The 15409-nt window shown below is 43.5% G+C and overlaps 2 protein-coding genes across 3 annotated transcripts in view; both read left to right on the top strand.

Moving 5' to 3' along the window:
* Positions 1–488: 488 nt before the first annotated feature.
* On the top strand, positions 489–12735 carry LOC311124739 (cytosolic 5'-nucleotidase 3). Of its 2 annotated transcripts, none has more exons than XM_084158331.1 (9): positions 489–673; positions 9426–9524; positions 9662–9731; positions 9824–9870; positions 9983–10068; positions 10176–10265; positions 10509–10671; positions 10843–11043; positions 11201–12724. In XM_084158331.1, the coding sequence occupies exons 1-9, from the start codon at positions 539–541 to the stop codon at positions 11300–11302; spliced, it is 993 nt and encodes a 330-aa protein (XP_084014457.1). In that variant the 5' UTR covers positions 489–538; the 3' UTR covers positions 11303–12724. The 2 variants fall into 2 exon arrangements, with proteins under 2 accessions (XP_084014457.1, XP_084014456.1); XM_084158330.1 differs by lacking the exon at positions 489–673 and adding an exon at positions 5151–5186 and having other exon boundaries at positions 11201–12735.
* Positions 12736–14937: 2202 nt separating this feature from the next.
* The window catches only part of LOC311114437 (protein PTHB1-like), a gene marked incomplete at its 5' end in the record, with an annotated part of 165235 nt that continues 164763 nt past the window's right edge, over positions 14938–15409 (top strand). The window contains 1 exon segment of the mRNA XM_084157191.1: positions 14938–15049. Within this exon segment, the coding sequence (XP_084013317.1) occupies positions 14938–15049 (112 nt within the window).

The raw sequence follows: 15409 nt of genomic DNA, 5'->3' as shown, positions 1-15409 counted from the left end.
GGAGCAATTTTCATTGTAATTGATTAGTCCTTCTTGTGTAAAACACGCATCATTGGTTATGTTGGTAAATCTTTTTCTTCATACAATATCTGAAATGCAGACTAAAATATTGCATAATACAGGCAGACACGCACGCACCCTATCATATTATTGGGCTATAGTAATGACTAATGTAATTCATTGTAATGACAAATGTAATGTATTCTTATTACTTATGGGCAAACATCTGTTTTTTTGGGGCTCGTTTCCATTTAACTGAAACTGAAAATGTGTATACATTTCTTTATTATAGCATTTTACTATATGCATTACCAACACAATTACATCAAATATTTGGGTACGTTTGGTTAAATACCCCTGGATGATTAAAAAATGTTGGTATAAATGCACATCATCCCCCCGCTTTCTCCCCCAGTGGTAGCGGTAGGAGGGTACGTACGTACGTAGTCAGTTACAGCCGCAGCCGCCAATCGACTCGAGGGAGGGACTATGTTGACATAAGAAAGGACTAGGGTCGTTTGTTAGGAGCGGCACAACCATGGACAAGACTGCCGTGGTAAAAGTCGGTGCTGCGGCCAGTGCCAGTGTATGTGCCCTATTCGGTGGTGTGGTTCTCGCCCAGTACATGTTCGCCAAGAAGAAGAGAGCGGGAAAGAAAACGAAGATCTCATGCGTGCATTGCGCAGTCCCGGATGTTCGTAGAAATAGCAAGGGTGGTTTAGAGGTCATTATTTGCTACATAGCTATCGTGGTGTCACGAAAAGCTGTCCAAAATCGTGACATGACAGTAAACTGACGCTGTTTGTCAGCTAGTCCTATTGTCCTAATATTTTTGTTGAGAGGATGTTGGTACAATGGTTTGTTTCAGAGTTATGCAAACAATGCAGAGTCCACTCTGCTCTACCCTCGAGTACCCTGTCCAAAATGACAACAACTAAACAAGTTTTGAAGCCAAATTACAGTCTGTCTATCAAACAAGTTCAGTCACTTGTTAAATCCACTTCAATCAGTGTAGATTAAGGGGAGGAGATGGGTTAAAGAAGGATCTTTAAGCCTTGAGACATGGATTGTGTATGTGTGCCATTCAGAGGGTGAATGGGCAAGACAATATTTAAGTGCCTTTGAACGAGGTATGGTAGTAGGTGCCAGGCGTACCGGTTTGTGTCAAAAACTGCAATGCTGCTGGGTTGTCCATGCTCAACAATTTCCTGTGTATATCAAGAATGGTCCACGACCCAAAGGACATCCAGCCAACTTGACACAACTGTGGCAAGCATTGGAGTCAACATGGGCCAGCATCTGTGTGGAACACTTTTCACACCTTGCAGAGTCCATGCCCTGACAAATTGAGGCTGTTTTGAGGGCAAAAGGGGGTGCAACTCAATATTAGAAAGTTGTACTCAGTGTATGTCTATTCTCTATATTCTAATCCTGAAGATACCTTTTGGTATTCTGTTTCACAGAACCTAGATAGTAGGCCAATGGGTGGGCATGAAATTTAGCGTGTTGACCCATTCAGTCACACCAAACTAATTCCAGGAATGACCTGTTGGCTGCTCTATTCCCTACTGTCTGACTGGGGTTCTATTTAGGCAACCTTTGCTCTCTGCTTTTCATTACATTGTCCCCAGCATGGGAAGGACATATGCTTTTGATGATGGCTCAACTGTTGCAAACACACACATCCACTCCAAAGTATCCAGTTGAAGCAAGCGTGCGCATGTAGCCTGATGTCCCAGCCCACAGTGGTGTCCTGTTGGGGTCAATGATATGCATCTACTCTACAACATGGTTGGAGTTTTGGATGGAAATGGTCTCATGTATTGAACCTCATTGGCCACTAGATGGCAGGCAAGAACAACATTTGGAACGCTTCATGCTTGCTCTCAAGCAAATAAACACTCACTCCACTTTCTCCATGGGGAAATTGGCAATAGACAGTCTTGCTCAGCGCTTTACTTCACATTGGACATATTTTTCAGTTTGATCTATGTAGATATTTTAGAAAAATATTGTTACACCATGTACTAGTATTATGGTGTGTGAAGTTTCCCAAAAATGTTCGTTCATGATCTTACTACTACAAAGCTTTCAATATTACTTTAAAAGTATTACTTTGACTCCAGCATAGAACCAGTGTCTTTACATTATGGTTAGGCCTATACAGTGTGTAGGAGCCGGTTTGGCCTGTTTATGTGTTGTGTATATGTTTTCTGTCAAGGGTCAGTTTTACTTGTTTTGTACACTAGAGGGCACTATATGTTAGTCACAGGTCACGTGTGTGTGTATATAGGTAGCACAGGTTACCAGGAAGGGTTAGCACAGGTGAGAGGAGAGCGCATACAGTTCTTACTGTATCACAGATACAGCTTATAGCATGCATCTCTCTGCACCTTTTGTATAGGAATATGTGTATTGGAGCTATTTATATTTTATATGCGCAATAAATGGGAACTTCACCCAAAAAGAGTAACGTTTGGAAAGCAGATTTTTGTGGATGTGTTATGGACAGCTCTCTCCTGTGCCAGTGGCTTTTCATAGGGAATCACCACCACACAGTGGTTAAGTCACTCAACAAAGTCTAGACCTAAATAGTCCAAGGAAGGGTGAACAACACAATACAGAGTACAGGCGTATATTGCTGGATAAGTGGCCTTGTTAGGCTGAGGTCACAGAAATGTTCTCTCTGGTTTCTCCTGTGTCATGGCAGGCTTAACCAGGGGCAACAGAGTTACAACCTTCCTCCTTTGCAGAGAGGGAGTTTATCTAAGACAGAGCGGCCTGTGCCTGTGCTGTGGTGATACTGTTAGCTGAAGAGCTCTTACAGCAGACACTGTCCACTTTACTGTCTAATTACTTATTCATATTTATGAGGCATGGAGTGGAGTATAGGGCCAAGGGGATCTGTCTGTCTCTGTTTCTCTTATAACTTTCTTTCAATGGGGAAGACTTCTAATAGGACAATTTCTACTCCTGCACAGAGCCAATAAGAGAAAATACTGTTTTAGGTTTTTCATTGGGCACTAGAAGTTTTAAGAGAAACTCATTCTAATGAGAGTGTTATTAAGCTATCATGAAATGTTCTGTGGTAATGTGGATGATACTTTGCCAAACTAAATAGGGCCTAACCACAGCCCTACTTTTATCACAGAGCAGCACATGCAGCTTATCAGAATGCTGTTCTAGGGAAATGAGTGTCCAAGCCTGCCTGGCAACCAGGAACCACTTCAAATGATTGGATGTGCTGCAAAGTTACAATTTTGGCTCAAAGTCAAAACTCATGAACTAAAACATTGTCAGCAGCATGCCCTTGCAGCCCTTATTAAAGTATTTATTTATCTTCTGCCCTTGTTCCCCATAGTAGGTCTTGTATTTACATTTGCTGGAGAAATGTTCTGTAGATCATCTTACATTGACTGATTCACCCCAGAGAACCACTCTTCCCTATATCTGTGTAGGCATAATGCTGTCACAAAGGCTCAGGTAAATGGACATGCATAGCCCTATTGTTATCTCTAGCCAAATGCCTCAAAGCACCTCTTCCACTCTGTTGTTGCACAATGGCTGATAGTAGTCTGAATGCAGACTACTACGAATTAACTCCAACCCGCATACTCTGCTCTAGCACTATGTCCTCTATAACCTTTGACTTTAGTGAACAAGGCTGGGGGTGAGGACGAGACGCGCTCCGCTGTAGAAAGGAATGTTGAGCCAGCACTTTCACGAATGTTGAAAAAGTACCAAAACTGACAATGGGTTTTAAATGGTGTTTCCCCTAGTTAGATTTTTTTTTCGGGTGAGGCAGAATCGCCAATGGATTCCCTTTCAGCACCTGATGTGTGACAGCTTTCCCAATGATTGTAGAAAATGTAAGCCTATTTATGGGGGGAAAAAAACATTTTAGATTAGGTGGAACCTGTTTTTGTATATCCTTGTCGTTTTATGTCTTATACAGAAGACTGCATAAGTGTATCTGTTTTAGCCTACTGCCCCTAGGCTTGGGTGGAGAGAGATTGGATTTCTCATCTACAAATGATACCAGTGTCAGAAACCCAATGGTAGAGAAAATGCAGACCTGAATATGATTGGCCAGCCCTTGCGTTGTCTAGTTATTTGATCAATGTTGATTGGATAGGTGTGTGTATGTAGTCTTATTTTGGTGAAGTTTGATTGGGACTCTGTGCCCTAGTTAGGCCTATTGAAAGGTGGTATGAGACCCTGCAGCTGAGGTAGGGTTTCTCTTGTCCTAGCATGCTATGTGCTAGGCCTAAGTAATGACTGACTGTGACAGAGCTCTTAGATATTGCCACATTCACATGCTAGTCAGAACTAGGAAACTCTGAAACTTCCGACTTGCTAACTGGTTATACAGGCATATAACCTACAGAAAAAAAACTCAGATGGCTTCTCATTGGTGGAGAGCAAAGTGGCTGAACCATGACCCTTTGACCCTGGGCATTCCATAGCCACACACACACCGTGTTGGGCAGGGGAGGGGTCTTGAAATGTGTGTGCTCAGCGTTGGTGGAGAAATGCACCTCAGTGTTTCGTCCCTGGCCTGGCAATAATCCAGAGAAGTAGGAGGGCTGTTTCTGTTGCATCATGTGATTGAAATGGATTCCAGTTACAGTACCTCTTTTAAAAGCTGAGGGGCCAGGGTCAGAGGTCAAAGGTAAACTACTGCCATGGGGCTATTCCCTGTCATCTCTCATCTACTGGCCGTGTGTGTGTGTGTGTTATGACATGTTAATTTAATCTTTGTGTGTCCTGTGTGTTTATGGCATGTTCATTTAATCTTTGTGTGTCCTGTGTGTGTTATGACATGTTAATTTAATCTTTGTGTGTCCTGTGTGTTTATGGCATGTTAATTTAATCTTTGTGTGTCCTGTGTGTTTATGGCATGTTAATTTAATCTTTGTGTGTCCTGTGTGTTTACGGCATGTTAATTTAATCTTTCTGTCCTGTGTGTTTATGGCATATACATTTAATCTTTGTGTGTTTATGACATGTAAGTTGAAGCTGTGTTTGTGTCAGTGCGTCACTGGCCTCTTATAACGGGGAGGGATTATCTGATCAAATCTATTTTGGGTGACGCCCCCTCAGTTGCGTTGCCTATATAATCCCTCTGCTGACAGAGAACCTTTTCTTCACTCGCTTCACTTTTTTGCGCAAGACCAGAGGAAAAGGTAAGCGTGTGTGTGTGTTGTTGGTCAGAGCCCTGCTGTTAGCACCAGCTACAAATCGCTCTGGAGGGTCACGTTCATGTGTCGGAGAAAGGATGTACTGAATGCATGGAAGAAGATGGGAATTCATGGAATATTATGTAGTCTATACTGTAAAATATAATCAGAGGAGGGTGTGTTAATAATTGATAGTTGTAAATAGGTATGACTGGTATACGGAGCTATTAGTGTGTGGATTCTGCTAAGTTTGTAACTCATTCTTGAATATTAGATCTAAAGGTGTAGTCTCAGTGTTTTTAAGACCGAAGAATGTTGTCAATGTAGCCTTTGTATCTGGAACGGTGTTTATTAGAAGACATTGTGACACATGACATTGCGTAAACAACTCAAATGTACCAAAGGAGAGGTTGTTCTGTTCCATGGATCAGGGATCTAAATCTGTTTTGGAAGACTTAAAGGAGTCCGGAGCCCCAGTCTATTACATAAAGTGTAGTGAGAGGGTTGTAAGAAGGGGTGGGGTGAAGGGGTTCCAAACTTCAACCCACATCCTGGTCATAACCTTGGACACTCCCACTGATACCACAGAACAGTCTTGCTACACTATTGCATACCATTTTGATGGGTGTGTGTGCACAGTTGTTTGTTCATGGGGTGTGGGCTATTTCGATACTCAAACACACTCTGGTGAAGGAATCCCCAGGTATCTAGTTTACACCCCCTATCCCCAGCTCCATCCCCCCTTCAGTCAAGGTTGGGCTTTATTAGCAACCTTAAAAATACACTCAAGGGGAGAAAGGGGTGTGCACACACACCAGCTGGAGGTAGTATTCATGGTTCGTTGCATTCCTGCCCTGACATGTCAACAGGCCTTCAACTGAGCTATAGATCTGTTTGTCTCTCTCACTTCTCCACCTGAACCTAGTTCATTGCCTGATCATTAGCCTAATACTGTAGTTAGATCACCAAGTCACGTAGCTAAGAGTCAATAGAAAATATTGGTGTCTGCAGCCCTGGAAGTTGTTTGTTTCAGGTCTCCTCCCCCCTCCTGGCCTGGGGCTTGTTTGTGTGGTGGTCAGTTATGTCAGGAAGGAGGATCCCTAACATCAGCTGTTCCATGGGGGGCTGGGGCACAAGGGGAGGGGGGTGTTGTGATATCCAGTTTGTCTACTCCTGGCTACCTTGGCCCAAAAAAATTATGGTGCTCTTTTAAACTCGGGGGGGGGCATGGGCAAGTTGCAGCGGAGGGTGCTTGTGTATATTGGTTCCTAACTTCCCTGAAAGGTTGCATATCGCGGGGGCCATTCGATGCTAATGCAGTACGCCACAGGATATTTTTGTGCTGGTCAAGGGCAGTCAAGTCTGAGGAGAACCAGGGGCTATATCTGTTCTTAGTTCTGATTTTTTTGAATGGGGCATGCTTATTTAAGATTGAGAGGAAAGCACTTTTTAAAGAACAACCAGGCATCCTCTACTGACGAAATGAGATCGATATCCATCCAGGATACCTCGGCCAGGTCAATTAGGAAGGCCTGCTCGCTAAAGTGTTTTAGGGAGCGTTTGACAGTGATGAGGGGTGGTCGTTTGACCGCGGACCTGTTACGGACGCAGGCAAAAAGGCAGTGATCGCTGAGATCCTGGTTGAAGACAGCGGAGGTGTATTTAGAGGGTAAGTTAGTCAGGATGATATCTATGAGGGTGCCCATGTTTACGGATTTAGGGTTGTACCTGGTAGGTTCCTTGATAATTTGTGTGAGATTGAAGGCATCTAGTTTGGATGGCCGGGGTGTTAAGCATATCCCAGTTTAGGTCACCAAGCAGGATAGATGGGGGGCAATCAATTCACATATGGTGTCCAGGGCACAGCTGGGGGCTGAGGGGGGTCTGTAGCAAGCAGGCAACAGTGAGACTTATTTCTGGAAAGGTGGATTTTTAGAAGTAGGAGCTCAAACTGTTTGGGCACAGATCTGGATAGTATGATAGAGCTCTGCAGGCTATCTCTACAGTAGATTGCAACTCCACGCCCTTTGGCAGTTCTATCTAGACGGAAAATGTTGTAGTTGGGGATGGACATTTTCTGAATTTTTGGTGGCCTTCCTAAACCAGGATTCAGACACTGCTAGAACATCAGGGTTGGCGGAGTGTGCTAACGCAGTGAATAACTCAAACTTAGGGAGGAGGCTTCTGATGTTAACATGCAAAAAACCAAGGCTTTTACGGTTACAGAAGTCAACAAATGATAGCGCCTGGGGAGTAGGAGGGATACTGGGGGCTGCAGGGCCTGGGTTAACCTCTACATCACCAGAGGAGGACTAGAATAAGGATACGGCTAAAGGCTTTAAGAACTGGTCTTTTAGTGCGTTGGGTACAGAGAATAAAATGGGCAGATTTCTGGGCGTTGTAGAATAGATTCGGGGCATTATGTACAGACAAGGATATGGAAGAATATGAGTACAGAGGAGGTAAACCTAAGCGTTGGGTAACAATGAAAGAGATGGCATCACTGGAGGCACCGATTTGAGCCGGTCTCCGCGTGTATGGGGGTGGAACAAAGGAGCTATTTGAGGCAGTTTTAGAGGGACTTGGGGCTCTACAGTGAAATTGTATAATAAGAAGTAACTGGAACAGCAATAGGCAAGGCATATTGACATGGGAGAGAGGCATAAAGCAATCACAGGTGTTATTCGAGAGAGCTAAGACAACAACTGGTAATGGCGATGAAAGTTTGGGCTGAGGCTAAACCGATAAACAGGACAGGGTACCGTGTAAAGGAACAGTCCAGAAAGCATCAGCTGTGCAGCTGAGTGATCATAAGGTCCAGTAAACAGCAATATGTGAGTCCGAGAGCAGTTCGAATTGGTGCTACAGCACAGGCGAGCAAGAAGCACGGCTGTTGAATTGCGTGTGCTAGCGGGCCGGGGCTAGCAGATGGATCTTCGTGGTCGTCGCAACGGGAAGCCTGTTGAAACCACAGACCAGTCGTGATGTATCGGCGGGGCTCCGTGTCGACACTAGGAGGTCCCGTCCGGTTGACAGAGAGGTAGATAGCCGGGAGATGGGCCTGACTCGAGGCTAGCTCAAGGCTGATTAGCCAACAACAACATCCATTCGGTTGCAGCTAGCTAGTTGCGATGATCCGGTGTTAAAGGTCCAGTGATTCAGTGATTCCGGCAGAAAATCCGATATGTTCTGGGTCGATAACGCGCTGTGCAGACAGTGCAGACTGGCCGATAATAGTCCAGGCTAGAGCTGGCTGGTAGGTAGTGCAGGCCACGGACAATGGTGAAAAACCGCTAACGGTGGCTAATAGCAAGTAGCTAGTCAGCTGGCTATTCCCGTCCGGTAGACCGAGGTAGATAGCCGGGATATGGGCCTGGCTCGAGGCTAGCTCAAGGCTAACTGGTGCTTACTTCGGGGGCAGTGGTGATTAGCCAACAGCAACATCCATTCGGTTGCGGCTAGCTAGTTGCGATCCGGTGTTAAGGTCCAGTGATTCAGTTATTCCGGCAGAAAATCCGATGTTCTGGGTGAAAACTGCTAACGGTGGCTAATAGCAACTAACTAGTTTCAACTGGAGATTCTAGATGATAAAAGGTAAGTAAAAATAGAATCCGTTCCACATTGAGTGAGGCGGGTTGCAGGAAAGTATATTTAGTAGATGGATGAAAAGTGTGATAGGGAAATATATACGAAAAAGACAAAAAAAGCAAAAAACTGGCTATTTACACGGACACACTACAGAGTACACGACCACACTGCTACACCATCTTGGAACATCTGGGTCTTCCTTTCCTGAGGCGGTCCTCATGGGAGCCAGTTTCATCATAGCGCTTGATGGTTTTTGTGACTGAACTTTCAAAGTTCTTGAAATGTTCTGTATTGACTGACCTTCATGTCTTAAAGTAATGATGGACTGTCGTTTCTCTTTGCTTATTTGAGCTGTTCTTGCCATAATATGGACTTGGTATTTTACCAAATAGGGCTATCCTCTGTATACCCCCCTACCTTGTCACAACACAACTAATTGGCTCAAACGCATTAAGAAGGAAAGACATTTCACAAATTAACATTTAACAAGGCACACCTGTTAATTGAAATGCATTCCAAGTGACTACCTCATGAAGCTGGTTGAGAGAATGGCAAGAGTGTGCAAAGCTGTCATCAAGGCAAAGGTTGACTGGTACTGTATATTAGAAGCATACTTGACGATCTCTTTCTGTGTCTTTCGCGCTCTCCATCTCTCAGATGCCAGAGTTTGAGAAGAACACGGTCCACATGAGGGATCCAGAGCGCGTGGAACAGATCATCTGTGGCATGATCAAGGGTGGAGCCTCCAAACTACAGGTACAGTAAGAGGGGAAGGGTGTGCAAAGAGAAATGGGCTGTTTGTATTGGATGAATAGTGACACCCTGTTGTGACAGTATGATGACCACAGAGTTATCGCTGACTCCCCTCTATGGCTCTCCTGGTTTGTCTTTAGATCATCACTGACTTTGACATGACATTAAGCCGGTTCGCAGTCAACGGCAAACGCTGCCCCACGTGTCATAGTAAGTACAACATAAAACCAGCTCAACATTCACTGGGATTCTGAATAAGTTACCTGCCTATCAGTCTGACCAAAGTCCTTCTCTCCACATAGATATCATTGACAACTGCAAGCTTGTCACCGAAGATTGTAGGACGAAGGTTTGTTTATGATGTTACTTTGATATTGCTTAATAGTATTTGTAGGTGTCACAAAAGCATAAATGTACTAGCATATGTGTTAATGCTAATTGATTTTCCGTCTGTCTTTTAGTTACTGGAACTTAAGAACACATATTACCCCATAGAGATCGACCCCCATCTAACAATGGAGGAGAAGTATCCATTTATGGTAGAATGGTGAGTAGAAGCGCGCGCACACACACACACACACACACACACACACACACACACACACACACACACAATTGCTCTCACTAAGGCACAGTCTGTGTGTGTGTTGACAGGTATTTTAAGTCCCACACATTACTGGTGGAACAGAGGCTACAAAAGGACAAACTCTCCGAGGTGGTGAGAGACTCGGACGCCTGCCTGAGGTAAGACCTGATAGAAAAATTTTAAATAATTACAGAAAGCAGCCCATGACACTAGTTGAGCCAGAGTGGCTGTTATTGCCTCTTCATGAACACAAGCTCTACGAAATAGTATGTGTCTAGCTGTGTATGTACAGTATAATTTGTTAATATTTGTCTGTGAATAGTTTTCATTCATATAAGCTGTATGTCTGTCCTACAGAGAGGTCTATTGGTAGTTTTAATGCTTACATGTCTGTCCTACAGGGAGGGCTATGAGCAGTTCTTTGACCGGCTCCAGCAGCACAACGTGCCCGTGTTCATCTTCTCAGCGGGTCTGGGAGACGTCCTGGAGGAGATCATCCACCAGGCAGGGGTCTACCACCCCAACGTCAAGGTGGTCTCCAACTTTATGGACTTCGACGAGAATGTAAGTCCCCCCCTGTCCCTCGAGGAGAACTTGGTACATGCTGAGGATAGGCCTGAGTTTCTGAGTGTTGATAAAGCTGATAATAAAGCAATGGTTCTACCTGGGTGTATGCATTGCATTAGCATCAGTTGGCTCAGTTCCATTTAAACTCTAGTATTTTTCTTCTCTCAGGGCGAGCTGAGGGGCTTCAAGGGAGAGCTGATCCATGTTTTCAACAAGCACGACGGCGCCCTGCGCAACACGGAGTACTTCAAACAGGTGAAGGACAACTGCAACATCGTGCTGCTGGGAGACTCGTTAGGCGACCTCAACATGGCTGACGGTGTGCCCAACGTGGAGAACATCCTCAAGATCGGATTCCTCAACGACAAGGTGCCCGACACCTACACCTAAATCGCCAGTCAGCAACTCTATCTGCTCCCATCACCAGCTAAATTGCTGGATATTAATAGTCTTAAGATGTGACTATAGTGAGTATGTGCTGTGTCTGCGCCAATCTGCGTAGTAACTCTTCTCTCTTCCCTGGCAGGTGGAGGAGCGTTTGGCGAAATATCTGGACTCTTATGACATCGTCCTGGTAAAGGACGAGACTCTAGAAGTGCCCAATTCCATCCTTCAGAAGATTCTATAACTCCTCCCCCCTCCCCCTCCATATCATACTGACACACTTCCCCAAACCCATGGAAAAGGAACCGACCCCCAGACGGATGTTACTGGCCCCCCCCCGCCACCGACTCACAGCCTCTCGACAGACACTAGCTCCATGGATGCGCCTTTCACCTTTTTATGAAGACATTTATTCTTCTCTGAATGAACTATTTTAATGTACACAGCATCAGTCTTTGTTTGTGTCTGTATGTCTGTCTGCAATCTTGTCAACATCCTCCACCCCATAACAAAAAATTAATAGCAACCAAAAAAAAGACATGCGAACAAACTCTTTTATAATTTGCACATTATTGTTATTAATAATATTTGTGATATTGTACTTGTATCAGTGTACAAAGCTTGCAAATCATAAACCGAGCATCCACACAAGAACACAGCGACGTCTTTGAAACAGTCGTAGCATGCATTTCACCACACTATGTCATCTTGCATTGTGCAACAATTTGGTTACAGGAATCAATGTAGGTCTGAAAAAATAACTAACCTGTCTATGGGTGAACCATACACTCACAGACATTGGTATGAATATTATCAGTTGTTTTAAGGATGTAGTAATGGATTCTGTCTTACACAAGAAAAGCCATGTATACACCTCCATTATGAGTTTTTTCACATGGGGACTTTGCTACGGTAGCCACACTGCAAAGTAGCACTTTATTTTACAGGAGTACTAGCACTGCACATTTGATGTGCCATTTAAATAGACTGCATGGTTATAATAGATACCCTATGGTGCTTATATCAAGAATTTAAACAAAATTGTCAACGACAGTTGCAATAAGAGTAGTAAATAGTGGTGCTAAAGATTTTTCTAAGTTAGTTGTGGGGTATTACTGTTAGTGTAAGCTCTTTATGAATGATATAGTGTAAAATAAAGCACTACCAAAGAAGTCATTACACAGAGGAAAAGTAGCCTACTCAATAGGCAGTACATTACAAGAGAACACCGCTGGGTAAAGCATTGTCTGTGGATCAGCGACATTCAATAAGACTCATATATTGTTTAGTTTGGCCTTTTATCCACACCCATTGACCTTTTTTTAAATTTTGTGGTTCAAATTTTAACTACCTCAAGCTTTGAACTGTTTCTCCACCCCCTTTTAAGTTTCTCAGTTTTGTCTTGCACATGTTTGTTGACGTTATATTTAAAATGTTAGCGTTTTAAATGTGCTGCTACACCTGCATGTTGCCTTTTCTTAACTTTGAATTCGTCTAAAGTACAGGGGGGAAAACATGTCAATAAAACTTGTCAAATAACAAATAGGGGTTCTCTGTTCAACTGTATAATCAAGGTTGTGTGGAGATTGTGGTTGAAACCAAGCTGTAATACTAAAATAGACCTCTAGATGACAACAAAGTCCAAATAAATGTGAAGTTTTCACTGTAGTTGGTTACAAAAGACATGTCTGCAAAATCCATACATACGTGGCATTCTAGTGCTGGGCTTTGTCCTTATTCATCCACATGGCTCGTTGGTCTAGGGGTATGATTCTCGCTTAGGGTGCGAGAGGTCCCGGGTTCAAATCCCGGACGAGCCCTACTTTTACTAAAAATACGGAACCGAATGACTGAGAGACAAATTATTGTAATAAAGACTAACGTGTAAAACATTACGGATATACAAGAAATCCCTGAGTGAGTTCCAAGATGCACAAGGCAACAGATTCTTGAGAAATTGGTTGCAAATCTATGGTTAGAATACAGTTTTCATTCCATGGACCTTGGAATAAGATTGGCTGTACCATTCAATTGCTATATTATCATCACGTTTTAATGTCACATGCACAAGTACAGTGAAATGCCTTTCTTGCAAACTCAAAACCCAACAATGCAATAACAATGTAATACTAGAAGAAAAAAAACACGAGAAATAAGAAATATGCCTCAAACATATGGGTGTGTGTATATATATAAGCAATTAACTGTTATTAGAAAAAACACTTTTATATATTTTGCATTTCATATCGAACATATTTTAGTAAAATGTAATGTGCAATCACGTGATTAGATTCAGATCATTTTACCTGCTCTTACCTGAACATTTGTAGTCTCGTGCACCAGACAAGAACGTCTGCGCAGAATAAAAACTCAGTTTCCCATAAATCTATGAGTTTCTGATCATGCGCGCAAGTACTCGAGTCTATAGTTAGTGTCACTGCTATGACAACAGGGAGATGGCTTCAAGCAAGTTGATGAGGCACACTCAAAATGTGATTTTTATCTGAACTGCGAACCCCATACGTTTACATACAGGTTCGTCTTGTCAGAGGTAAGAGAGGCACGTTTAGAATTTGGGAATGTCGCTGGAATGTTGAAACTAGACGCTTGTTAGCCTCCAAGCCATGCACAAGCACAGCCAGCGCTAATTAGCCAGCTAACTAGCTCGAGGTGTTTCCTGGGTGGCTAGCTTGCTACCGCTTGTTTGTTACCTATAGAGAATCATGCACGTCATCCAGTTTAGTTTGTTTTTGTTCTGTTCATAACAATAGTTCAACACATGGACAATGCTTGCACGCAACCCCTACTAGCTAGCAAGTTTTATCAACAGATTATGCATGTTGATGTTGCTAACTAGATAACGTTACTAAGGTTAGATCTAGCTGGTTATGTGAAAATCATTCTATGCACCGCTAATGAAATGGAATCTAGAGCTCTGCTGATATGCATGGCACACCTGGATAATGTTGAATTATGATGTGGATGATTGCCGAATGCTGGCTGTGTTTTGCTCTCTGTTAAGTAGATGAAAAGGGGCTGCTGAAAAGTATTGGCCATGATAGTCTCGTGGGCAGGTGGTATAAGGCTACAAGCTATAGGCCTATAATATTCCACTTGTATAACCTTTCAAAATCGAAATAATAAGGCTGTCATTTTAGTCGTTATATGGTCTTGGTGTAGAGGGAGGGGGATTCTCTAATTTTCTCTCTATGGATTAGCTGTCCATTCCACCTGCTCAGCAGTTGGCAATTAGGAAAGCTGCTTGGCCCACGCCCTGATACAATCCCTGGTCATGTGACTCAGCTGTCATTGGCTAGTGTAACAGTCTTACTGTCAGTGTCACACATAGACCACTGTCCAAACCTCCCTCTGGGTCCTGGAGTCAAAGAAACATCAGCATGTAGCCTATATAGGTCTACTGTAAGAGGTAGGCGCTAATCCCCTACAATAAAAGCAAATGATCAGTGAATTACTAGAGACACACACAAGCTAACTTGATAAAGCACTGCAAATCTGAGGCTGGCACCCATGAGGCTTAGAGTGAGTTAAAGTAGGATTAGACAGATCATGCCATACAAGGGACTAGGTAGTATACATGAATGCCAACTCTTCCAATCGTTTCATCCTTCCATTTGGTTCCAAGTGGGATAGACACACAGCAGGTATCAGCCATATTGCTTTCACCTGTCCATTATTTTTAAATGAAGGAGAGGAGATGAAGAAGTGTATCGATGAGTGTCAGTCAGCCTGCTGGTCACGTGTGGAAGACTGAAAAGCAGTGTTATGTGTATGGTGTCCACTAGAGCAGCGATATGACCCTCTGTGTGTTTGTCTCTGTCTGTGTCTTTATGTGTGTCTGTGTGTCTCCTCTGCAGTAGCATGTCTCTGTTCAAGGCACGTGATTGGTGGGCCACGGTGCTGGGCGAGGGGGAAGAGTTTGACCAGGGATGCCTGTGTGTCGGAGATGTGGACAACAGCGGCAGCGGACATGGTGAGAACGTGTGGGGTGGTGGTGTGTCTGACTGCACTCTGCACTACAAAGACACTGTTTACTAATAGACCCCAAAAAAACAATGAGAGTGAAAGTACCCCTGGGACCATAGTCTTATTTACATGCACAAATCAGATTTGTTTATTGTCTGATTGACTGGCTGATTGACTTGATTTCCTGGATCTTTATTACCATGTTTAAAACATTCCATTTGCCTTCTTGATACATAGCACATACACTGAGTGTACAACACATTAAAAACACCTTCCTAATATTGAGTTGCACCCCCCCTTTTTGCCCTCAGCACAGCCTCAATTCATCAGGGCATGGACTCTACAAGGTGTCGAAAGCATTCCACAG

This window comes from Coregonus lavaretus (genome assembly GCF_964263955.1).
Source record: "Coregonus lavaretus genome assembly, chromosome: 3".
NCBI lineage: Eukaryota > Metazoa > Chordata > Actinopteri > Salmoniformes > Salmonidae > Coregonus > Coregonus lavaretus.
The sequence above is the reverse complement of the archived record's forward strand: the minus strand, read 5'-3'. Positions and strand labels throughout refer to the sequence as shown.

Bases quoted from the DNA above. Each gene is read 5' to 3' on its own strand.
- LOC311124739 (XM_084158331.1), top strand. From the start codon at position 539: ATGGACAAGACTGCCGTGGTAAAAGTCGGTGCTGCGGCCAGTGCCAGT. The intron at 9,732-9,823 runs GTAAGTACAACA...CTCTCCACATAG, and splicing joins ACGCTGCCCCACGTGTCATA to ATATCATTGACAACTGCAAG. The intron at 10,672-10,842 runs GTAAGTCCCCCC...TTCTTCTCTCAG, and splicing joins TTATGGACTTCGACGAGAAT to GGCGAGCTGAGGGGCTTCAA.